At 35.9% G+C, this 26,112-nt stretch overlaps 1 protein-coding gene across 5 annotated transcripts in view; it reads right to left on the reverse strand.

Moving 5' to 3' along the window:
* FNDC3A (fibronectin type III domain containing 3A) overlaps positions 1-26,112 on the reverse strand; it is a 146,628-nt gene that overhangs the window by 7,213 nt on the left and 113,303 nt on the right. For 4 of the 5 annotated variants that reach the window (XM_047854623.1, XM_047854636.1, XM_047854628.1 and 1 more), the window contains 15 exons: positions 24,651-24,704; positions 20,323-20,447; positions 19,779-19,953; positions 17,893-17,979; positions 15,650-15,788; positions 14,918-14,986; positions 13,976-14,094; positions 12,039-12,144; positions 11,776-11,951; positions 10,198-10,311; positions 9,169-9,318; positions 8,784-9,067; positions 8,473-8,685; positions 5,767-5,933; positions 3,551-3,678 (listed from right to left, as the gene is read on the reverse strand). In XM_047854623.1, the coding sequence (XP_047710579.1) occupies positions 3,551-3,678; positions 5,767-5,933; positions 8,473-8,685; positions 8,784-9,067; positions 9,169-9,318; positions 10,198-10,311; positions 11,776-11,951; positions 12,039-12,144; positions 13,976-14,094; positions 14,918-14,986; positions 15,650-15,788; positions 17,893-17,979; positions 19,779-19,953; positions 20,323-20,447; positions 24,651-24,704 (2,106 nt within the window). The remainder of the gene's footprint in view (positions 1-3,550; positions 3,679-5,766; positions 5,934-8,472; positions 8,686-8,783; positions 9,068-9,168; positions 9,319-10,197; positions 10,312-11,775; positions 11,952-12,038; positions 12,145-13,975; positions 14,095-14,917; positions 14,987-15,649; positions 15,789-17,892; positions 17,980-19,778; positions 19,954-20,322; positions 20,448-24,650; positions 24,705-26,112) is intronic. The other variant, XM_047854651.1, reaches the window with a different exon arrangement.

Genomic DNA, 26,112 nt, shown 5'->3' on the forward strand with positions numbered 1-26,112 from the left:
AACCCTGAAACAGTCATTCATTCAGGAATGGCTTTGCAATCTAAGTGCTTTCTTTTCCCTGAATGTGAATGAGGGACAGTAAGTTCCTTATGGCTACGGGCAGCCACTGAAGACTATGAGAAAAACCATGCCCCTGACAACTTCATTGAGCTTCTGAATCACAGAATCCCGAAGCCTGCTTACCTTCAGGCATCTCCCTCAGAGGATTTACACTTGATTGCACCAGTCTGAGTTGGTTTTCCTGGTACTTGCAACATAATGAGCTGTGACACAAAAGTGTCTTAGGTACAGACTCCCAGGTTGGTTGATCTGTTGTGAAAGTGACTCTATTTTCCCCCAGTATTTTTTAATTCATCTTTTATACTACTCGAAATGTCATTTTGGTAAAAGAGCACTTACTTGCTTTTAAAAATGTATACACCTCTGAGGGGATTACAGAACCCGTAGATACTTGCCTTTGGTATGAATCTTCCCAAGCAAATAGTTTTTCTCCTAATGCCACTAAGGTCAGCTACCCTGTGTATATGGGAGTTATGATGTGTGTCAGACATGGAGGCACGAGTCAGAGGGAGAGTGTATTGTAGAGAACGGGGCAGTTTTAGGTGAGGTCCTACAGAAAGGGGCACCGAGTAGCAAGAAGGCAGCAAAGGGTTTTCTTAAAGCTGATCAAAGAAGGATGAAGAAAGGGAAGAATACAACAAAATCAATGTGTTTCTATTCTTCCCTTCTTTGTCCCAAACTTTTAAGTTTAGCCCAGCATCATAAGTACTTGCTGCCGCCAGGCGAATTTGCTTCTAGACCCCCAATCCCAGCAATATTATAGGTTAAACAGATTTTTTATAGGCTCATTTAGAAACTCAACCCGCAACTTATAAATAATAATCCCTTCTTAAAAACATCAGCTGTTCCTACTGCTGTGGAATAAGACCCACCAGGACCTGGCCTCTTTAGCCACATACTCCATTCTTGAGTCTTACTCAAGTCACACTTAAGTTCATGGTTCCTTCTAAGCTCACCAGTGCCGCCATGCCTCCTCTTACTTAAATGGCACTCCTTTTAGAAAATATTCCAGAAGTCCAGGTGGAATAAATCATTCCTTTTTGTAAAATAGGTTTTATCTTTGTCATGACCTTTTATTTGTTTGGCTATGTAAAATGTCATGACTATAAAATTTTTGCTTGCTTGTTATATTCTAAACAACTTTCTTAAAATCAAAACAGTAACCTATTAATAATACCATAACCACCCCCCATAATTCTTTAAACATAGTATTTAATTCATACGTATTGATTATCAAATAAATTTTATGTAAAATATTAAATTCCATGAATGAACCTGAATTCTTAAAAAACCCTTCAAACTTTTGGAGTATAACTTGCCAATCAACATTTAAGAGATTCAGAGAAGCATATATATGATGATGTTCTAAGGAAATCAGTATTTTAAGTTTTATAGCATGCTTACAATCTAAAGTAAGTGAAAGTGATGACAGGATTGATTTAGCTTTTAAGTTAAATTAGAATTAGTATTGCTGTTTCATGTAGTGGTATGTTTATTAAAATTCATATACTACTCAAATCTGAGGTCCCTATTTCCTTTAAAAATATAATGCAATTACATTTTTGTAATATTAATTTTGCTTCCTCCTTGGAAGGAAACCTGCTTATCTGTAAATTATATTCAAATCTGATTATAATGTCAATTGCAGATGGCTTAATAAAGAAAAACAATCATATGCCAAATTTAATCTGACTCTTTGTGGAGCCTTTTGTAATTTCACTTAAGAAACTGCACTTCTAAGGGCACGTGGGTAGCTCAGTCAATTAAGCGCTGGACTTCGGCCCAGGTCATGATCTTACGGCTTGTTGAGTTTGAGCCCCACGTTGGGCTCTGTGCTGATAGCTCAGAGCCTGGAGCCTGCTTCAGATTCTGTGTCTCCCTTTCTCTCTCTGACCCTCCCCTGCTCACATTCTCTTTCTCTCTCAAAAATAAACATTAAAAAATAAAAATAAAAAAATAAAAAAAAAGAAATTGCACTTCTATACTTACAACTTGAAAGAAAAAATTAGATCTATATTGAAAAAATATTATGGGGTGGCTGGGTGGCTCAGTTGGTTAAGTGCCTGACTCTTGATTTCAGTTCAGGTCATGATCTCAGGGTTTGTGAGTTTGAGCCCCACGTTGGGTTCTGCATTGACAGCATGGAGCCTACTTGGAATTCTCTCTCTGCCCCTCCGCTGCTCGTGCTCTTTCTCAAAATAAATAAAGTAAACTTTAAAGAAAAAAAGATAAATATTCTATTACTAATAGCTATAACAGTATGAGACTGAAATAAAACTGATGAATGACTAATTTTCTAGTGGGAAAAGAAAATACAAGACACTCAAAAGAAAACAACCTCACTTTTAAGAGCACTAAAAATAAAGAAGGTTGACACAGAAAAGGGAGAATCAGATGCAGTGTTTATAGAAATTAGGCTTTTGAGTTGCATAAAAACCACTTCTTTATAAAAGTTACAGTGGAAAAAAAAAAAAAGTTACAGTGAACACTGGCAGCTTCCTACTTCATCTCATCGCTATTCATCATCTACCAGGAAGACATCTTTGAAATTTCTCAGCCATGTAGGTGACACTTCTGCTAGGCTTCCATAATGACTGAATATTGTCATATTTACAACACTGCATTATAATAATAATAACAGTAGTAGTAGTAATATGATGATGATGATGATGACGGAAGCCTCCCTAGTGTCCTCTGCTTCTACCTGTGTCCCATTCTAGCCAAAATGACCTCGTGACTGATAATGTGACCACTCTGGTCAAAATCCTCCACTGGTTTCTCACTTTACATGGAGTGAAAGTCACAGTATGGCCTATAATGCCCTACGTGATCTTTATACCACTCACAGACCCCCTTTACCATTAACTACTTGACTTCATCTATTATTTTTCCCATTGCTCACACAACCTCATATTGGCCTCCTTGTTCATTAAATTTAACAAGCATGTTTTTGCACACCTACTGCTTCCTCTTCTTGGAACACTGTTCTCCCCATATTCACCTCCTTTGGGTCTCTGTTCCATTGTCACCTGATTGCCCTGTATGAAATAGTACTAGCTGTCTCTACCCGCAATGACAGCCTATTCCTGTTACCCAGTTTTATTTTTTCTCCACTGTACTTATCACTCTCTAAGATATACTGATATAGATTATATCTAATATAAGATACATTTGCTTTTAGTATCTCTTTTTCTACTGAATGTAAGCTCCACAGAGGCAAGAACTTTTTGTACAGCGTTATATATCCTGAGTGCCTGGCATACAGTTAAATACATTCTTGCCTAATCAATGAATAATCTGTTAAATATATAGTTCACACTTAAAATATTTTGAATCCTGAGATACTGTGTAGTTATAATCTTTGGAACATGGTAAGTACTAAATAAATGTTTTTAAATTAGAAGATAAAGACAGTCAAATCTTGCATTGCCAAGTGCATTAAGATGAGAAATAAAAATAAGTATCCATAGAATTACATTTTAGCACATACCTGTTTAAATTCTGAATCTTTTCCCAACATAACTTGAAGACTGTAAATAACTGGATCACCTTTCATTGGCTGTAAACACTCCCATGTAAGTTCACAAATGTGATCATTTACTTTCTCTATTTTGGGAGCTGTAGAGAACAAATACAAATAAAATCTACTCTACTTGATTTTTAATTTGGCACATCACACAGACACTTGTTTTAATCAAAATCAACAAACATTTAAAACCCAGTTATATACTTGAAATAAATATCAATGAATTTTTGAAATTTGCAGAGAAATGGTTAATGTTCCATTCTTATTATCTCCAGGCCATATAATCTACGGGTGCCACAATGGCCAGACTGACTAAAGGATCTGTCAAGGGAAGCACTGTTTTCATTGAGCTAAAAGGCCAATAGAGAGGTTATGGCAATTCTAAAACAACGTCAATGATGCTTCTAAGGGCATAACTAGAACATGACATTTTGTAATTTAAGAAATCTCCTAAGAGGGTAAGTTGAAAAATACTCCTAGCTGCTTGACATAAGACTGTTTCACTCCATGTTGGGATACAGAGGGTTAAAATCAGCAATCTTCTTAAGGTTAGTACACACTAAACTGGATGAGAGAACAGAAAAATGACTCAGTAAAACTCCATCAACATTATTAGAAAGTTTGTCAAGGACAGTCCTGCTAACTATGGATCTGCTTAATAAATGACATATTTCAAGTACATGATCCAGGAAACTGTACTAGAAATCTGTGTGATTTGTCCTCTGTGTGAGGAATGTTAGCGATTGTGGCTAAATACACAAAGTGTAATCCTTGCCAGGGTCATTTTATTTTTTAAAGGTTTATTTTGAGAGAGAGAGAGAGACAGAGAATATGAATGAGCAAGCAGGGGAGGGGCAGACAGAGGGAGAGAGAAAACCATGCAGGCTCCATGCTGTCAGTGCAGAGCTGGAGACTGGGCTTGATCCCACAAATGGTGAGATCGTGACCTGAGTTGAAATCGAGTTGGATGCTCAACTGACGGAGCCACCCAGATGCCCCAGTCAGGGTCGTTTAAAAATAAGAATCCTTCTAGGGGTGCCTGGGTGGCTTAGTCAGTTGAGTGTCTGACTCTTGATTTCAGCTCAGGTCGTGATCCCAGGGTCATAGGATCAACCACCCTGTTGAACTCTGCACTGAGTGTGGAACCTGCTTAAGATCCTCTCCCCTGCTCGCTCTCTCTCTCAAAAAAAAAAAAAAAAAAAAAAAAAAAAGAACCCATCTAAAAATTAATTTTAAAGATATTTGTACATACAACTGAAAGTGTGTAAATTAAGATTTAAAAGTTCAAGTTAACTAGGGGCACCTGGGTGGCTCAGTCAGTTGAGGGTCCGACTTCAGCTCAGGTCGTGATCTTGCAGTTTATGGGTTCAAGCTCTGTATCGAGCTCTGTGCCAACAGCTTGGAGCCTGCTTCAGATTCTGTGTTTCCCTCTCATTCTTTACCCTTCTCCTGCTTGTGCTGTCTCTCTCTCAAAAATGAATAAGCATTAAAAAAATAATTCAATTTAACTAAGAATGTATTTATGTTGTGCTTAACAGACAACCTGGCTCTCTCCCTGAAATATGAATGAATGAAACAGTAACAACTCAAAATAATTTGAGTTTGTGATTTTTCTTTAAAAAATTTTTGTTTTAATATTTTTATTTGAGAGAGAGAGAGAGAGAGAGAGAGAGAAAGAGACAGTGCACAAGTGGTAGAGGGGCAGAGAGAGAAGGAGACACAGAATCTGAAGTAGGCTCTAGGCTGCAAGTTGTTGGCACAGAGCCTGATGCAGGGCTTGAACTCACAAGTTGTGAGATCTCGACCAGAGCTGAAGTCGGACACTTAACCAACTCGACTGAGCCACCCAGGTGCCCCTGTGACTTTTTTCCTTAGTAACAACAGCAGAAACATTAAATGACCCTATTAGAAAACCAGTATATCTATTCAGTTTAGTATTTTTATGCTAGATTATTAAAAATAGTGACAAAACCCAGTGCTCATCTGAGTATCAATGTGCTAGATAAAAGAGCTTCTATTTTGAGTAAAACTCTCAGTAGATAGGCTTGTCTATATAATTTCTTTTTTATAATTTATGTTGGACACATATTGGACAATAAATTGTAATAATAGCACATAAAATTGTTTATGAACATCCATTTAAAATTTATTACTAAAAAAAATAATGATGTATAACTTACCTTTCAAGGCAGCTGGGACAGATTTTGGAGTAGTAAAAATATATTCTTGAGAGAGAGGACCTTCCCCTGCTTCATTACAAGCTTGAATACAGAATTTATAGGATGTTGACTCATTAAGTCTTTGTACTTTGTATGTATGACATGGACCTCTATATAAGGATACAAACCTAAAATGGAAATGACTCTTATTAAAAATAAACCTTGAGTACACTACAAAAAATTTTTAAAAACTACTAAAAAAGTAGAGCTGGGACACTATTCAGAAGTATAAATTGCTCCTAGACATTAATGTCACTCCAAATAAATACTTTTTTCATCAAATGATGAAAATCATAGGATTGGTAAATTTCCTAATTTTGACATGGTGTCCTGAAAATTTGTTGTTAAGTTTTGTATCCAATCATTGTTAACTTTTCAGGCTTCTGGTACAGTTTCATTTCTGATTGCCATTTTTTAAAGATACATTTTTAAAGATACTCAGAACACGACAATTTTCATTACAGTCTTAGGCATATAATTTATTATAAAAAAGAAAATCTTCAATTTCCAGGTATAATTTTAGATGACTGCTGATGTTTTCTAGAGATTTACATAGCAGTATGAAAGAATATAAAATTAGCCATAAATTATCCACCTGAACTGTTTGATGGGAAAGTTTAACATCATATATGTCACCTATAAGTTCAATGTTCCCCAATATTTTTGATTGGCTGTTTGAAAATTTTTGGAAATTGGGGAATGAATAATGGAATGCTCACATAGTTCTAAAGAGTCTGAAAACTGCAGTCAAGGTTAAAAATGAAGAAATAGTTAATGACCTGAAGTAACAGTATTTCTAAGAAGCAGTAATTAGATAAGCCTGGCCTTTTTAGTCTCCCAATTTTTTTTTATTTTTTATTTTTATTTTTATTTTTTAATTTTTTTTTCAACATTTATTTATTTTTGGGACAGAGAGAGACAGAGCATGAACGGGGGAGGGGCAGAGAGAGAGGGAGACACAGAATCGGAAACAGGCTCCAGGCTCTGAGCCATCAGCCCAGAGCCTGACGCGGGGCTCGAACTCACAGACCGCGAGATCGTGACCTGGCTGAAGTCGGACGCTTAACCGACTGCACCACCCAAGCACCCCTCCCAATTTTTTTTTAAAGGATAGGGGAAAAAAAAGAGTTGCAACCACTACTGGAAAAGTGAAACAATGATAAAACCTGTAGTCAGGAAACAGCTGAAATAGCATTCTGATATTATCCCACAGCAAATGTAAGTAGTTGTGAGAAATCAAAGGTAAAGAGTATAACTAAAGATATTAAATTGATTTAATTTATTAAATTTATATAGTAAACTTACAACACCATAAAAGGTTTCTTAAATGTATTTTCCACAGCCAGCAGCCATATTCACACCCTACAACTCTCCAGATGCTAAATATTCACTAAGCTTAACATTCTGTAATAGAATACAGCCTAATAATAATGGAAATCTTTATTCTACTCCATTTCCAACAAACATTAATTAGATCCATTTCCAGGAAACCTCTTGCATTACCCTAATGCAATGTAAATGCTAGAAAGGGGATGAAACTAATTTAAAGAATTCACCCAATGATTATAACATACATTAAAGATAAATGGCTACACAGAAAATCTGTGGCAAAGAACCTCCTTCTAGAGATAGGGCTTTACAAATGTACATAAAATTCTGCCAAGAACAAAGGCTGACTAACATTCATAGAGGCACAGAAAATGATCAGTACTGTTTGCTCTGTGTAATGCTCCTACTGGATATATAGTATGTTTAATTCTGTATGTTATTTTAAATGTAGAAGTCTTTCTGAGAGTACTTATGTACAATTACCATGAATATTCCATTACTGAATGTCTGATTAAGATACAAACACGTACAATACAAAAAACAAAGTGGGAAAACCTTGGGAAAAACTACTTCTAGTACTCTGAATCCATCAGGTATGCAAATTGTTTCTTATAAGCTGAGTGAAAAGCAAAATTTGAATTCTTAAAATATTACAGTAACACCTTTGGAGGATATATGGCATTATTTACATGGGATATAATGTCAGTAAACAGCCTCAGATTTGCATTTGAATAATTTATACTACAAATATTTTGAGTAACATTATAATTCAAATGCATGATTTAGTAGGACAGTATATGGCATGGATATAATGAAAATATAAAGGATGGCAGCATAGACAAGAACCTGAGTAGCGAGGGGACAGGCTAATAATCTGAGTCTAACCAAGATCTGACACTGAGGAAATGAACTGTACTGACTCAGTGTGAAGGTCCTGTGACGAGTGCGGAAGAAAGTGAGACATAACCTGTGCCCGCAAAGATCTCAGAGGCCTTACACCAATTAATCATGTACTGTTAAAACTGCCTCTGCTGGAAATAAGTGTTGAAGAGCTGGTTTTGTAGCAAAGATTATGTTTCTTTTACATGAAAGAGTAAATGGGTTAGAGAGCCAAAGAATAGCCAATTTAATTTTTCTCTCAGCATCCCGCTCACAAGCTACAAACGGGAAACCTTCATTATATCTTCTGGTGTTTTGAAAATAGCACACTTAAAATTATCTCTTATGAAAATTCTAACCTTGTTTTTGAAAATTTATTTTGTTTACCTCTACTTTTTATTGAAGTTTATACACTTAAGACCTAAGAAACTATATGAAGAACCAATTACAAACACCTACCTTCCATTCTTGTCCTCCATCTGAAGGTGGTACTGAATAGAATCTGTTGACAGTGATTTTGGGGTTCCTTCTCCCCACTTCAGCTTAAGGTTCTGGTGGCTGAAGGCAACACATTCCAGACGAGGTGGGTCAGGAGGGAGGGGCTTAGTTTTTAATTTTATCATGTGGCTGAAAGGACCAGCTCCAAGGCTATTCAAGGCTTGAATCCGTATTCTAAGTGCGACATAAGGAAAAAAAAATTCGGTTATGATTATTCTATTTAGAGTTTCTCTCTGGTCTAGGCAAAAATTAACATAGTTTTTAGAGTGTACCTGTATGTTGTATCTGGTTGCAAATTGTCTATAATATAGCTTGTAACCTTTCCCACTGCCAAGGGCTGTTTATCTCCAAAGTCGATGCTGTAGGCAAGGATTTCTGAACCATGGTCACAAGGCTTTTCCCAGCTTATTGCAAGGCATGTAGAAGGTGAATAATGAGGATTTTCTATATCATCATCACTTATTTCTTGAAGACAAGTCACAACAGCAGGAACTGATGGTGGAGTCACACAGGCTACTACTTCACTGAAAGGGCCTGCACCCACAACACTCAGAGCCTACAAATTAACAGAGCCCGTAAGTTAAAAACACATGACCATCAAAATGCTCACAGAACACAAAAATCTGGCTAGAGTAACAAAGCCCGGACCACCTTTACCTGGACTCTGCAATAATAGGTGGTTGCCGGTGAAAGTCCTTTTAATTCATAACTGAGACCAGGCCCACAGTAACACATCTGCATACTTCCTTCAACGCCTCCCCACTCCAATCGATATTCAGTGACATCTGTTCCGTTACTCAAAGGGATCTTTAAATTAAAAAGAGGAAAAGGTCTTAAGTCTTGACACTGATTAGTTTTTAGGCACAAATGTTCTTTACCTGCACATATCAAACTGAATTGCTTTTGAATTTCTTTGAAATGTTCAAGTGGGATTAAAACTGTTTAATATTACATTTTTATTCATTAAGGTCACCTGAATTTAAGACTGATCAAAAAATATAACTTTGTTTTCAATTATAAGTAGAAATATGACTAAATCACTTTAGAAAGAGAATTTTAAGGTAAATATACTTCAATATAATTCTATTAAGTAATATAAATGTTAAATCATGTAAGGACATTTTCTTTGTTAAATTTCAAAGGAAACTGAAAATTTAATTATCATTACTGATTATTACTGTACATAATAAAACACAGTGGAAATAATAAATACAAGAGAAATAGTATTATACTAATCCCTATGAATGTTTGTTCTGAACATTAAGCTCACCAGTGGCTAAGTATCTTGGTAATGAGACAAAGCCTTTGAAAAAATACAAAGCACATCATGAACAAGAAACCATATACTTGTAATGCAAATATACCTTACTTAAATGCTTCAAAGCAAAAATTTCACTTTATAACACATGAACTTAAGTAGGCCTTACTGTTTGCATGATTTAGAAGGTTAAATGAATAGTATCTCGGGGCCCCTGGGTGGCTCAGTCAGCTCAGATCATGATCTCATGGTTTGTGGGTTCTAGCCCCGCATTGGGCTCTGCACTGACAATGAGGAGCCTGCTTGGGATTCTCTCTCCCTCTCAAAATAAATGAATAAACTTAAAAAAAAAAATGAATAGTATCTCTATTCTTTTATATGAACTATTCTAATTACTTAAGAGAGTAAGTCAATGGGAATTACAGTACCTCCCAATTCACTTGTGCACAAGTTGCAGATCTGCATGTAACTTGAGGGGGCTTGCACTGATCTGGTGGTCCAGGGGCTGTAGTAATATCACATTTTTCTGAAAATGGTCCAAACTAGAAAAACAAACATAACCAGCATTTTCATTTTTCACCCACAGATTGCACAGCTCTCCATAAATATTCACATACATAAATAAGTGCATAATCCTTCTCCTTCAAGACTGGCTGGTCATAATAGAACTCTAAAAGCATTCATAGAAAGGAAAAAGATTTAATGATTATGGAAGTTACTATGTCAGGTATTTTTAAGTTTCATTTACTGTACTTTTTTCTCTTGTTCCTTTTCCTTTTTCCTTCATGACTGATTTTGTAAGAAGGGCAGGGCATTAGGGAATTAGGTACATGGAATAAGTCAGGAGAAATTATATGAGGAGTGAAGGAAAGGATACCAATTAAAGGCATGAAAAATGGTAGGCATAAATTATATCTTAAAATTTAGAATAGCTTTAAAAAGGGTATAAAATGTATACTCTCTGGAAGTGCAGAAAGCAAATTATTTACAATGATTGTCACAAATTATCAGAATCCTGAAAATACAGATTAAGTAAGTATTAAAGATGCTATCCCAGTGTACTGCAGCCTTGTGGGGCTGACAAGATGATAACTTCAGACAGAACACTATGACTTATGTAAGAACTGCCAAAAAGGACTGACATAAGAAATTTTAAGATAAGTTTACAGATACAGATACTGAACTTAGTTGGAGAATGGGACATAAAATAGTAAAGTTCACTAACATATGAAGTAATGGGAGGGGAGAGACTTGGCAGTTTAATTTTGTGAAATTATAGAGTAAGGAAACATAATGTTATTCAACTAAGACAAGAAATTACTGCTTTGTCCTGAGAGAATCTGTTTTAATGCAGAGATGAGAAATGTCCTGGTTGAATGGAAAGGGCTTTGGCTCTGGAGTCTGACAGCCCTGAATCTGTGGCTTATCTCTGTCACTTCTTATTTGGGTGACTGTGGACAAGATGTTTAGTTTTTCTGAGCCCCAGCCTCCTCAGCTGTACAATGGAGATATCACCTGTTTTGTCCATTTTATGGAACTGTACAGATACACAGAGAATACTTTTTAAAAAGTCACATAAAGCCAGAAATGCTTAAAATATAAGTTATCTTTTCCTTAGGCAAAAAATGAATCACAATTAGCCAAATAAAATAAATGCTGTATATAACCAGCCTCAAAAAACTTAATTATCCAAAGTATTTCATCTAATAGTTTTGTTCTTACTCTTTAACTTATTAGGTAAACCCTATTAGCATCACCTGAAAGGCAAACTTCAACCCAGCTAAAGTTCCGAGTGTCACAAATTATAAATGGGGTTTGAAAATACTGAGATTCTATAATAACTATCATATATACAGACCTCTCTCTTATTTATCAATATAGGCTTATTAAAAACTGTAAAATTTGGAGTCACATGTTGAAAGCAAAATGGCTAACTAATGGGTGCAATTATGTATGTTCTGTGAACTACTACTGTGATTATAATTCAATCAGCAGAGTCTTCCTACCCCCATTTTGTTAGCTGCATGCAGTCTGAAGCTATAAGTCTTTCCAGGAAGAAGGTTGCTCACTGTACATTCTACTTCAGAACCTTGGTAAACTTCTCTGGGTTCATCTTTTTCTACAGGAGACATCTCCACACCATAGCAGAAAATGGGTGATCCACCATCAACCAGAGGGGGTCCTAAAGGTGGAAAGATTTATGCAATTTAACAAAAGGAATATATTTAGTACTAACTCAATTATAATTTATTACCAAAATGAAAATTACCCCATCGTAACTGTATTTCTTTTGCTTTGGGTCTACCCTGTAATCTGGGAGGGAGGCATGGGCCAGGAGGCACAGCTGGAGTCTGCACAAGTAAAGATTCAGATACCTGCCAAAACAAAAGCAATAACAAAACAAAAATGCCCCAACCGGAATGCTTTTGTTAAAGAAAAATAACATGAACACAAAGACTGCATCAATAATTTGAAATTCTACTTGACTATCAATTGAAAAGGAATAAAGTTCTAAATAAAATAAGAACCCAATTAAATCATTAAAACTCTGATTTTATATTAACAAATAAAGACACATATTATGTGACAACTATATACAAAGAAAGTTACCAGAAAAAAAGAACAAAAAACTCTTCATCTTTCCATAATTGAAAAACAACAAAAAAATAACCTTCAACAAAACCTACTGGACTAATAAAGATTATTTTTGATCTCATCCAAATGGATCCACAAATCTCTTCTAAGGATGTTTTCATATTCTGTAAATACTGTTTGCCATGTTTTCAGAAGGTTTAGACTATTTTGGTTACTTTAACTGTATATTGTATTTTTAATCTAAATATTAATATACATATATGCATATAAAATCTTTCCTTTTTCTTTTCCACCTAAAAATAATTCAAAAATCAGGTTAACTTTTCCAAGTGCTTGGTATCTTTCCAGGTATTTGGTATTATCTTGGTTTCGATGTTATTTAAAAAATGTTTATCGTTTAGTTTTATTTTAAAAGACTTCTTTTACAAACACTGACATGCACTCAGTACCATATCCTTAACTGCACTGTATTAAGGTTTACACTTAATATTCTTTACAAACATAAATATTTGGTCATCACCTTATTTAGAAAGGTATCCTATATGAGAATGCTATATCACTGTATTAGAAAATTAGTGTTGTTTTTGGGGTGGGATCTGTTCTTTCTAATCCTGGAAGATGTTCTTATTAGATACAGTGAAGCAATTGGATCCCAAGCCTGTTGGGTAGGACTTGCATACAGTTTCCTAATACTTCCATTTTCAACAAAATGCTTATAAATTCATTTTTAAAAAAGGTAACTTCAGGGGCGCCTGGGTGGCGCAGTCGGTTAAGCGTCCGACTTCAGCCAGGTCACGATCTCGTGGTCCGTGAGTTCGAGCCCCGCGTCAGGCTCTGGGCTGATGGCTCGGAGCCTGGAGCCTGTTTCTGATTCTGTGTCTCCCTCTCTCTCTGCCCCTCCCCTGTTCATGCTCTGTCTCTCTTTGTCCCAAAAATAAATAAAAACGTTAAAAAAAAAAAAATTAAAAAAAAAAAAAAGGTAACTTCATTGCATTAAATTCCATTTGAAAAATGACAGTTACTAATGCTCCACGAACCCATTCTTAGTTAAATTCATTAAAAAAATACCACTCCTATTAAAAAAATTACCTCTCTAGAACATTACAAATATCTCATATATAATCAATGGCACACTTTAAGTCCATTTAGGTTAGTGATAAATTCTCTAGTAATAAAAATAATTGCCAACTTTCCTGAAATAAGTAATTACTAGAATCTGTGTTTAAACAGTAAATGATTATGGTTTGTCCTGATACACATAATTTATAGAGCAATCAGTCTACAATTATTTTATTTTTATTCCTGTTAGGTATGGCTATTGAACATCATCCTAAAATTTACCTTTATAAATTTTTCTGCAGTATTTTTGTATATCTGTTGTTGCAAAGCTAAACAACCAGACAATAGATATTCACTGAATACTGATTATAAGCCATGTACTATTTTAGAATATTTTTATCACTATAAGTTACAGAATATTCTGATCAGTATAAATTAATCACCTAAATTACAGAAATTGCTTTGGATACATTTCAATATTTGAGGTGGCATTTGGTGATTCCATCTTATTTGACCCAAACTTGAAAAAAAAAATCTAGATGTAAGTATTACCGCACTCTGTCCTCCATCACTGATGCAGTAAACTCGTAAACGATAGAAACAGCCTGGATTTAGTCGATCACAAAGATGTTCCCTAGTAGCTCCACTGTATATCATATCCCATTTGTTTCCTGGAAGGTGAAGAATTATGTTCAATCAGCTACGAGGTAATGTTTAACATTTGGGTATCATGGACACGGCAGGTATCCTAGCTTCACTAAGTAAGTGTTTATGTAATTTGTCAGAAACAATTTAAGCTTGTTTTGAGTTTCCTGGAAATGACCTAATTTTCTTTATGTGTGCAGCTTCCTAGACGAATCTGCATGGCTTTATTGAAATGAAATATCTCTGTAACTCTGTTACAGACTTTGGCTTACATTGATAATTTGCTTTTAATTAAGCATTTTAAATGTGTTTACTGGTCCAGTAATAACATTATAACACACAAAGAGTAGAAAGAACCAACCACAGGAAGTTTAGTCTTAATTAAAAGACATTCTTATTATTTTGTGGGAAGCAGTTCAATTCACAGAAATATGGATTGTTACATGTGTTATTCAAAAATTAAGTTCATGAGGCACAGAAAATATTACTAAAACTAGTATAATGTAAGTTAAATTTTAGAAGTTAATTTTTCTTTGACATGTCTGGTTATAAATCTAACCGAAAGTTTAGAAAACTTTAGATATACTGGAACTGGGCAAGGCAAACTCATGAGAAAGAAATAAACTAAAAAAATAAAAGTAATAATATAGGTATACAGCATTCTTACATTTGATTCACTCTATTTCTAGAGATTAGAACTTAAAGTGGATCATAACAGGCAAAATTCTAACTGCTATAAACAAAGGGAAAAAATTAAGAGTGAAAGAAAACAGATCATATAAAATGTACAGTCATGAAGAGCAGGGGCATACTGGTATAAATCTATTAATTTTTAATAGTTATTCTTACCATTAGAACCTTCTGCCATCTCCACTACATACTTATTAATGGCTGCACCTCCATTGTCTTTTGGTGGGTCTATCCAAAGAAGTAAAGGTGGTATTAGGCAAAATACATAGTTAAAAATGACAGAAAATCCTAGTAAGTGGAATACCAAACCTAAGATTGCTTAAAAAATAAAAAGAATCACCCGCAGTGCTTTTTTTTATTAATACCAGCATCTCATTAATCTATCGATTTTGCAACAAATAGTATATAAGGTGTTCAATAATAATTATTATTTTTTCAAGTTTTACTTATTTAAGGTTAGGTTTTCTCCATACCTAACATGGGGCTTGAATTGACGACCCCAAGATGAAAAGTCACACGCTCTTCTGCCCGCCAGGCACCCTAACAAATGTTTGTTTCAAATGAGTAAAAGTGATTTTCATTTCTCAGGAGAGCCAGGATGACTCAGGTGACTTTAGCTACAATTTCAGTAATCATTCACTTCACACAGTGCTGTCTCTGCTCACAGTCCTACCACAGATTCCAAGTTCTTCTGTATCAAATATGAACTTGGTATTTGTGTGAGTGTAAAGTTTTCTACAAAAGAGATCCTCAAACAATGAATGATTCTCACATTTCCAATTAAACTTGCTTCAGCTAACAACTGTACTCAACTATCTTAAAAATTATCCTAATATTCAAATCATTACAATCAAATATAAAAGTAATGATGTACAAATACGCATATCTTACCCCAAGTTATTTTAAAACTGTGTGAATGTATCTTTCCTTTAACTGATGGCTTCACAGGTACACCTGGTTTATCAGGGCATGTAGTAAATTCTACTACTTCACTTGGGTTACTTTTACCTTCTGAGTTGTAAGCAATAACCTGTGATGAAAACACAAAGACATAAAATAATTGATATTTGATACCTAATGATATTGGCTTAATGAACAAAGTGATGACAGATAAGCTCAATCAAGTGATAAAGTAAAAGTTTTCAGACTGTGATGGTTTGTTTATATGAGAATGTCTACAACAGGGACTCAGCATATATGAAGAATATTCAGGTATAATCAATCCTCTTTGAGAGCCAGTTCTGGGGATACAGGTGTAAGTCTGTAACAGTTTGATATTAAACTAGAGTCATTACAAGAACAAGCTATAATCTGATGATACTTGATGAGCTTGATTTATGTATTCTTTTACTATTCTTTGGGTTTTAAAAAGATGTCCACAAATTCTTTGAATTTCCTTTATTCAAAAGATAAAGGCTAATTCCTCTTCCCTTTGAATTGCACTTAATGACTTGCCTCTAATACAACCTAGCAGAAATCACAGTGTGTAGCTTTGCTACAGAGAAGCCCATCTGGTGAGGAACTGAAGCCTCTGACCAACAGTCAGAGAGGAAATGAAGGCTACCAACACTTGAGTGAACTTGGGAGCAAATCCTCCAACCCCAGACAAACCTTCAAGTGACTGCAGCCCTAGCTGGCATCTTGACTGCAACCTCACATAAACCCTCTATCAGAACCACCCAGCTAAGCTGGTCTTGAATTCCTGACCCCCAGGAACTGTGAGAAAATAAATGCCTGTTTTTTCAAGTTACTAAATTGTACAGCAATATAATTCATAAGTATTTTTATATTTGACTTTAGAACTGTTAAGGTCTTTATAATTGGTAAATTATTAAAATTCTTAGAATTCTATTATCATGTAACACACACACAAAACCAAATTACATTCATACATACATATAGTTCCTAGCTCTGTCCATTGAGAGGATGCCCAGGAGTGGCAAAAACGTATAGCATTAAGTATACTTAGTACTCAGATATTGGCTTCTAAATACCACGGTCCACTAAAGGGACCCAGGTGCTTTGAGAAATGACCAATTCTGACATTGAAGGATTGGAGACTGGAATATCATGTGCCAGAAAGGAAAGGCTCAAAAGAATGATGGGGGGGGGGAGGGGGGCACATTTCAAAAGAATCTGAAAGGCAGCTCAAAGGAGCTCCCAAATTTGAAACAATGTGAGCCTCATAAATGATAATCATAGTAACAAAATATAACTCACTCAATTAACAGGAATTCATGAGTTCATACTGACATATATGATAAGAGAAAGCTTTTCTTTATAGTATGATGCCAACTGATAGATGTAGAAGGAATGATAAAATTAAAATCACCACTTGGCAACCATTAATCATAGTAATAACTGATTCAGGCAAAAATTATCAATGGGTGTTAAAGCTAGTAGATGAAAGTGATGAAAAACAAAGTGTTCACACAGTATTTACAAAATACTTGTTAATTACAAAGGGAAAAAGAACAGCTTTACAGTGAAGAAACACAGTAGATGTAATCTTTGACTACCAGTAACAGGACAAATGGAAACTGTGCACCGCTTGATATAATGTACCAAGAAAATAATAGCATTACTTTTTCTGATATCCCCTGACAAAAAAGCATATTTTGAATGTTTAACAACATCCACATTAAAAAAAATTTTTTTAATGTTTATTTTTGAAAGAGAGAGAGAGAGAGGGAGAGAGAAAAAGAGAGAGGAGAGAGAAAGGGGAGGGGCAGAGAGAGATGGAGACACAGGGGCAGAGACGGAGACACAGAATCTGAAGCAGGCTCCAGGCTCTGAGATGTCAGCACAGAGCCCGATGTAAGGTTTGAACTCACGAGCTGTAAGATCATGACCTGAACCAGAGTTAGATGCTTAACCAACTGAGCCAAGCAGGTGCCCAACATCCACATTTAGATGTTTGTTCCCATTATACAAATAAAAGTCCCATAAAACATTAAAATTGTTTTGAATTTAAATATATATACAGTTTGATAACCAATGTTACATAGTAAGAAAGTAAAGCAGTAATGCTCATTATTTTAGATTTAAAACCAAAGGAGTGAGGTATGTACTTGGCTTTAGAACAATAGGAACAATAAGAACAAACAAATATTTTAAGGGCTTTCAAAGCTTACCTTAAATTTATACTTTGTACTACGTCTGAGATTCTTCACTGTGTAAGCAAGATCTTCTCCATCATATTTAGGCTTAAAACCATATCCCTGGAAAGGGAAAATAAGCCTCCCTTAGATATCTAACAGCAGAAATATGGGGAATAACAAACATGTAAAAAGATCTAGGTCTTCTTCATCTTCTGTTTACAATGTGATTAACACTCTGTTAAGTGTATTCCTCACTTTGGTACTTTTATCTTCAATGGACAAATCCAGAAATGCTAGTGAATGTTTGTAGCATGAAGGAGACCTCATTTCGAGTAAATACAGTAACCAAGAGACAATCTTCATGCTGAGGGTAAAGTCAGAGCCAATGGTGACTTCACCATAAGTAAGCATATGCCTAGAACTAACAGAATTTCCTAGACAGATGTTGCAAGAGCTAAAAAGAACTATATTTAAACTTGACCTAAACACATAGGTGTGTTTAAGTAAATGAATGAATGGTTGGTTGTGCTGGCAGGTAGGGATGTCACTTAGGTTTTGGAATGCTATTTATAGCTTCAGTAACAATCCCTTACTACTTTCCCAATGTTATTTGAAATTTTTTAAGTTGATGTATAGTTCACATGCTATAAAATTCCCATTTTGAAGTATGAAATTCAATCATTTATAGTATATTCACAAGGTTGTGCAACCATCATTAAATTCTTAATCCCACAATAAAGCCTGCACTTTATTTATTGGTTAGCAGTCACTTTCCTTCTTTTCTCATCCATTAGTATATTTTCTGTCTCTATGGATTTGCCTATATCCATAATAAATGGAATCACACAATATATGGTCTTTGTGACTAGGTTCTTTTACTTAACATAATGTTTTCAAGGTTCATTCATGTTGTGGCATGTGTCAGTACTCCATTCCTTTATCTGGCTAATTGATATTCCACTGTATGGATATATCACATTTCTGCTTATCCATTCATCAGTTGATAGACATTTGGGTTGTTTCCACTTTTTGGCTATTATGAATAACGCTGCTGTGAACATTCATGTACAAATTTCTGTATAAACACTTGTTTTCAATTCTCTTGGGTATATAGCTGGGAGTGGATCAATGCTATTTTTGACTCATACTGCTTTAAAGTAGCTCTGAAAAGCTACGAAACTATGTAGAACTAATAGAAGACATCCTAACTCATGTTCAGCTTTGTTCTAGCTCATAAGAGACAAATCACTGGAAACTACATTCTGGCTGCACTATTTAATCTTATAATCTCTCTTCAAATCTTCTCTGGCATTTGGGAAAGCAATGTATGAAAACAGCTGGAAAAGATGGACACGTTATTTCCTTATTTTTTAGAGCTGCTTAGGCTAAAAGGCTGTGGTGATCTTCCTCTATTTTCCCTAAACATATATATTTAAAATGTAGTCTATGCTGTTCCTAGGCACAAACGTACATACAAACATACATAAAAAACAAAACTCGCTCCTATACATCAAGAAAACAAAAGACTGAATTCTTCCTCACTCCTCAATATTCCTCAACAATAACCAACCAAGGATTCAAAGGATTTAGAGAAAGATCGAACTATTGTGGCACTATTTACTTACAAGTATTAATGCCACACTGAAATATGTTTTAAACACTCTTACTTTTTTTTTTTTTTTTTTTTAATTTATTTTTGGGACAGAGAGAGACAGAGCATGAACGGGGGAGGGGCAGAGAGAGAGGGAGACACAGAATCAGAAACAGGCTCCAGGCTCTGAGCCATCAGCCCAGAGCCCGACGCGGGGCTCGAACTCACGGACCGCGAGATCGTGACCTGGCTGAAGTCGGACGCTTAACCGACTGCGCCACCCAGGCGCCCCTAAACACTCTTACTTAAAATACATATTCGTACTTACTGAAGTTTCTTCTTCCATCTCTAAAATGTAAGAAATTCCTTCATCTGATGGTGTTCCTGAGGGCTTACTCCATTGTAAGGATAACCAAGTAACACCAGCCTTAGTTAATACAGGACTTGCTGGCATAGAAGGGGCACAGCCTGAAGTGTAATAGAAGACTTCTTCACTAAAACCACTGTTGAAACAAATGGTTTTTAAAAATGAATGAATAAAAGTTTTTATAGCTAAAGAACTCATTTCTGATAAATGGAATTTTTTTTTGAAAGTGACAGTTTTTGATAACTAATTATAATCCAAGTAATATATCTTGGATCTGATAATAGTTTTATGGTAACCAGATCAGATACCTAAAAGGTGAGTTAACATTCTTTTAAAACTGCAATTTATGTAACTAACATATTCTCTTACAGCTTTTGCTAAAGCTAGTAACAGATCTTTACCAACAGAGTGATAAACTAAAGCATAATTTTTAGTGGATAATTTGGACTCTGAATAATTTATGTAAGTTGACTAAATAATATATTTACATTAAAATGTATCTTACCTTGTGCCATATTCATTTTTGGCTGACAGTCTAAATTTACAACCCATTGCTGGTGACAGTTTAGTAATTTTAAATTGCTTCTGTAAGCCCATGTAACATTGACAAAATTCTCCATTTCCTTTTCCCTAAAAAAAAAAAAAAAGGCTGATTATTATATATTTAAAAAATGGCTGGTTATTATATATCATGTGTATTACTGTAAAAAGACAGATTCACATCAATTTGTCCTTGATGGACAGTAACATCAGCTAGTGTACATGATAAATCATCTTTGTTACATGACCATCATGGATCTCAAGAGAAAGTTGAGATAACACACATCTTTTTTTAATAAGTCTTTTTTTTTTTTTTTAATTTTAGAGAGAGCGAAAGCATGAATGGGAGAGAGGAAAGTATGCAGCTCAGGACAACTACAGAGTTTCAGAAATTTAGGATGCTACATAAAATGGACAAATTTCTTATTCTCTACCCATTTTTCTTCATTGTGTTGGTAGATTTAAAGGGTGGTTTTAGGGTGACTTCTGCTTCAAAGAAAACCTTCAGTCTGTATTTGGCTGCTTTACTACACTCTCCTGTTTTAATGGTGTACAGTTGATTCTATTAAGCTGTCTAAATAGAAAATTGTACCATCTGTAAATAATGATAATTTTGCCCCCCCTCCCCCAGCCCTGCCACTACATGGCTGTACTTGTTTTAGTTCTAAATCATACTGCATTAATACTAAATAAAGGAGGGAACCAGCAACTTTTGACTTGTTTCTGCTTTGACTGAAATGCTTAAAAAAATTTTTTTTTAAATGTCTATTTTAGAGAGAGAAAGAGTGCGCGTGCGAGCATGAGCGGGGGTGGGGCAGAGAGAGAGGGAACCACAGAATCAGAAGCAGGCTCCAGGATCTGAGCTGTCAGCACAGAGCCTGGCATGGGGCTCAAACTCATGAACCATGAGTCCATGACCTGAGCCAAAATCAGATGTTCAACTGACTGAGCCACACAGGTGCCCCTGAAATGCTTTTATTGTTTAGTGATGGTATTTCACTTGATAGAAAAATAATTGCCAGTTAAGGAATTATCTTTCTATTCCTAATTTGAGTTTTAACTGAGGTAAGTGCTAAATTTTATCAAATACCTTTTCATAATTTATCAACATATGTATTTTCTTCTAAATTACTATGATGCAGTAATAGATTTCCTAATTCTAAATTCTTTTAAAACTTCTGGAATAAAAAACCTTTTTTTTTTTTTAATTTTTTTTTTTTTCAAAGTTTATTTTATTTTTGGGACAGAGACAGACAGAGCATGAACGGGGGAGGGGCAGAGAGACAGGGAGACACAGAATCGGAAACAGGCTCCAGGCTCTGAGCCATCAGCCCAGAGCCTGACGCAGGGCTCGAACTCCCGGACCGTGAGATCGTGACCTGGCTGAAGTTGGACGCTTAACCGACTGCACCACCCAGGCGCCCCAAAAAACCTTTTAAAATGTAAAAATAAAACTTGTTTGTGCCTCATTAGTCTTATAATATAGGCATATTATTTTAGTGCACCTCACTTTATTGAGCTTCACAGATACTGTTTTTTTACAAAATCTGGCTTGTGGCAACCCTGCATCCAACAAGTCTATTGGTGTCATTTTTCTAATAGCACTTGCTCACTTTGTGTCTCTGTGTCACATTTTGGTAATTCTTATAATATTTCAAATTTTCTCATTATTATTTGTTATAGTGATTTAAAGGAAGAAGTCCAACTATAGACATTGACAGGAGTTCGGCAGAAGTTGATCCCAACCCTCGTGGACGACTTTGAGGTTTTAAGACTTCAGTGGAGGAAGTAACAGTAGGTGTGGTGGAAGCAGCAAGAGAACGAGAATTAGAAGTATGGAGCCTGAAGATGTGACTTAATTGCTGCAATCTCATGATAAAACTTGAGCAGATGAAGTGTTGCTTTGTATGGATGAGCAAAGTAAGTAGTTTCTTGAGATATAATGTACTCCTGGTGAAGATGCTGTGAAGATTGTTGAAATGACAACAAAGGATTTAGAATCTTACATAAACTTAGTTGATAGAACAGCAACAGGGTTTGAAGGGACTGACTCCAGTTGTGAAAGTTTTAGTGTTGGTAAAATGTTATCAAATGGCATCACATGCTATAGAGAAATCATTCATGAAAGGAAGGGTCAATCTTTGCAGCAAAACACATTGTTGTCTTTTTTTTTTTTTTTTTTTAAAGAAATTGTGAAGGCCACCCTAACCTTTAGCAACCACTACTCTGATCAGTCGGGAGCCATCGACATGGGGGCAAGACCCTCCAGCAGCAAACAGACTGACTCACTGAAAGCTCAGATGACAGTTAGCAATTTTTAGCAATACAGTTCATTTATTTATTTGAGAGTGAGTGAGCACATGAGTGGTAGAGGGAGAGAGAGAATCTTAAGCAGGCTCAATGCCCAGTGCCAGAGCCCAATCCAGGGTTTTATCTCATGACTCTAAGATCATGATGGGAGGTGAAATCAAGAGTCGAATGCTTAACCTACTGAGCCATCCAGGTGCCCCAGCAATAAAGTATTTTTACTTTTTTAGTTTATTTATTGTGAGAGACAGAGCGTGTGTGAGCAAGGGAGGGGCAGAGAGAGAGGGGGGGGAGAGAGAGAATCCCAAGCAGGCTCTGTGCTCTCAGTGGAGAGCCTGATGTGGGGCTCAATCCCATGAACTGTGAGATATGACCTGAGCCTAAACCAAGAGTCAGTTTAACCAACTGAGCCACCCAGGCGCCCCTTTAAATTATGTGTATTGTTTTTAAAAGACATAATGCCACTGCACATTTAATAGACTACAATATAGTGTATATATAACTTTTTAAAAAAAAATTTTTTTTTTAACGTTTATTTTATTTTTTTTTTTAAATTTTTTTTTCAACGTTTATTTATTTTTGGGACAGAGAGAGACAGAGCATGAACGGGGGAGGGGCAGAGAGAGAGGGAGACACAGAATCGGAAACAGGCTCCAGGCTCTGAGCCATCAGCCCAGAGCCCGATGCGGGGCTCGAACTCACGGACCGCGAGATCGTGACCTGGCTGAAGTCGGACGCTTAACCGACTGCGCCACCCAGGCGCCCCTTAACGTTTATTTATTTTTGAGACAGAGAGAGACAGAGCACGAACAGGGGAGGAGCAGAGAGAGAGGGAGACACAGAATCTGAAACAGGCTCCAGGCTCTGAGCTGTCAGCACAGAGCCCAACGCGGGGCTCGAACTCACGGACCGTGAGATCATGACCTGAGCCGAAGTCGGATGCTTAACCGACCAAGCCACCCAGGCGCCCCTTGTATATATAACTTTTATATACACTAGAAAACCAAAAAATTCATGTGACTTGCTTTATTGAGATATTTGCTTTATTGTGGTTGGCTGGAACCAAACCTGCAATATCTCCAAGGTATACCTGTATACTGCTGAAAATACCAAATTATCAATGAAATTTCTTCTATTCCCTCTGGCCACTCAGCTGCAGAAAAGCAGCAGGGCAAGAGAGAACATGATAAATGACAGTAAAACAAATTACTAAATAATAAAGCTCAGTATGTTTGCTGTGGTAGGCTGAATAATGGCCTCCCAAAATATCCAGGTCCTAAACCCTGGAACCTATGAATGTTCAGGGACTGTACAGATGTTATTTAGTTAAAACTCTTGAGATAGAAAGATCATCCTGGATCATCTAGGTGGACTCTAAATGGAATTTCAAGTGTCTTTTTTAGAGGGAAAAGGCCATGTGATAATGGCAGCAGGGGTAGAAAAGGCTATCTATCAGATGTAGCCATGGATTCATGGTAATGACCCAGTAATGAAGAGAGTCTCCAGAAGCTGGTAAAGTCAAGAAAATGGATTCTTCTCTAGAATTCCTGGAAGAAGCATGGCTATAGTGACACCTTGATTTTAATCTCAGAGAGAGCCGTTTTGGATTTCTGGCTTCCAGAATTATAAGAGAATAAATATATTTTGTTTTAAACCCTTGGGTTTGTGGTAATTTGTTAAACTAGTCACAGTAAATGAGTACACTTGCCTTTAAGGCTGATGTGAAAAAAAAAATATTCCTTCATCAAGGTAATTACCCAATTGACAACTTTGAGGGATTTGAGTCAAAAACAAAAAACAAAATAAAACATGGGGGGGGGGGGTGTCCAGTCAGTAATGTTGTCTAAGAACACCATTAATTCAGTCATGTACTACCCAAATCATTCATAATATTTTAAAAGAGGAAAAAACTATTGTAACAAATTATTTCTGCTTGAGGATATACACATAATTTTCACCTAATTTAGAAAGATTCAATTTACTCACCTCATCCCATTCTAAAATAAAGCTTTGGATTTTAGAACCATTGTCACTAGGTGCCTAAAAGAAACACCAAAAAACAAAATGAGTACAAATTAGTACATTTGTAAAAGATATTGTGATGATCTAATGTGAGGAACTGATTGTGTTACAGATGTTCTCTGTGACTTAACTCCAGAAAAACTGCACAGAGAATAGATACATATGTATTTATAACCTCACAATCCTTTTAAATACAAGGAAAGAAAACAAAGCAAGAAGCTACTCAAGTTTTTCTGAACGGCAAACAATCTCTTGTAGCAAGAACGAGCTTAACTTTTATGATCCATTATAAAAAAAAAAATCACTTTGCCTTTTATCAGAAGGTTTTTATCAGCTTTAAGTTCCTAGGATTGATCCTGTCATTTTCATTAAAACTCATTTTACAATCTAAAAGTATACTATGTAATACACCAGAGTGAAAGAACCAGGGTGCAGGGAAGAACTCCAAGGAGCACACTGTCTGGATCTTTGCTTCTAGACACAATGTGCCGTTACCTAAGATAAGACTGCTCATTCATCAATCTGCTTATCTTCAGTGGTGAAAATTTCAGTCTCCCTTAGCATTTTATTCTAGTATTTAATCACTCTAGAACTCAAGAGTTTCAACCTTGTTTCTACTTGAATTTTCTTTCTACAATTTCAACTTGTTTCCTCTCTTTAGTCCTCACTTTAGATGCAGAACAACCGATCACTACTCTCCTTATAACTTCATCCGTTTGAAGACAAGTGACTCTAAAACTCCTGTTATAAAAATTAAAAAACCTTAGTTTAAAAAAAATGTTTATTTATTTTGAGAGAGAGAAAAGGGCAGATGGGGGGGGGGGGGAGGAGAAAATCCCAAACAGGCTCCTCATTGTTGGCACAGAGCCCAACACAGGGGGTTGATCTCACAAACCTGTGAGACCATAACCTGAGCTGGTATCAAGAGTTGGATGCCTAAGTGATGGAACTACCCAGGTACCCCAAATAAGCTTGACTTTTGAAAAAGTTCTCCAGAGAACTGTAATTCTCTGGACTCTATCTAGTTTTTATATAATATTGGCAACCATGTTAATAGCAATCAAAGATGGTCAAATTTTTAATGAAGAGTCTTTTCTAACATGGAGGTCCCAATTATCTGTGAAACATCAATACAGATCTTATGTTTCAAAATTAAACAATTTTTTTAATGTTTATTTATTTTTGAGAGAGAGAATGTAAGCAGGGAAGGGGCAGAAAGAGAGGGAGACACAGAATCTGAAGCAGGCTCCAGGCTCTGAGCTGTCAGCACAGAGCCTGAGGCGGGGCTTGAACTCACGAGCAGTGAGATCATGACCTGAGCCAAAGTTGGACGCTTAACCGACTGAGCCACCCAGGTGCCCCTTAGGTTTCAAAATTTTAAAAAACTGTATAATTTTTAACTGGTTAACATGACCAGAATTTGCTA

Source organism: Prionailurus viverrinus, chromosome A1 (genome assembly GCF_022837055.1).
Source record: "Prionailurus viverrinus isolate Anna chromosome A1, UM_Priviv_1.0, whole genome shotgun sequence".
Classification (NCBI taxonomy): domain Eukaryota; kingdom Metazoa; phylum Chordata; class Mammalia; order Carnivora; family Felidae; genus Prionailurus; species Prionailurus viverrinus.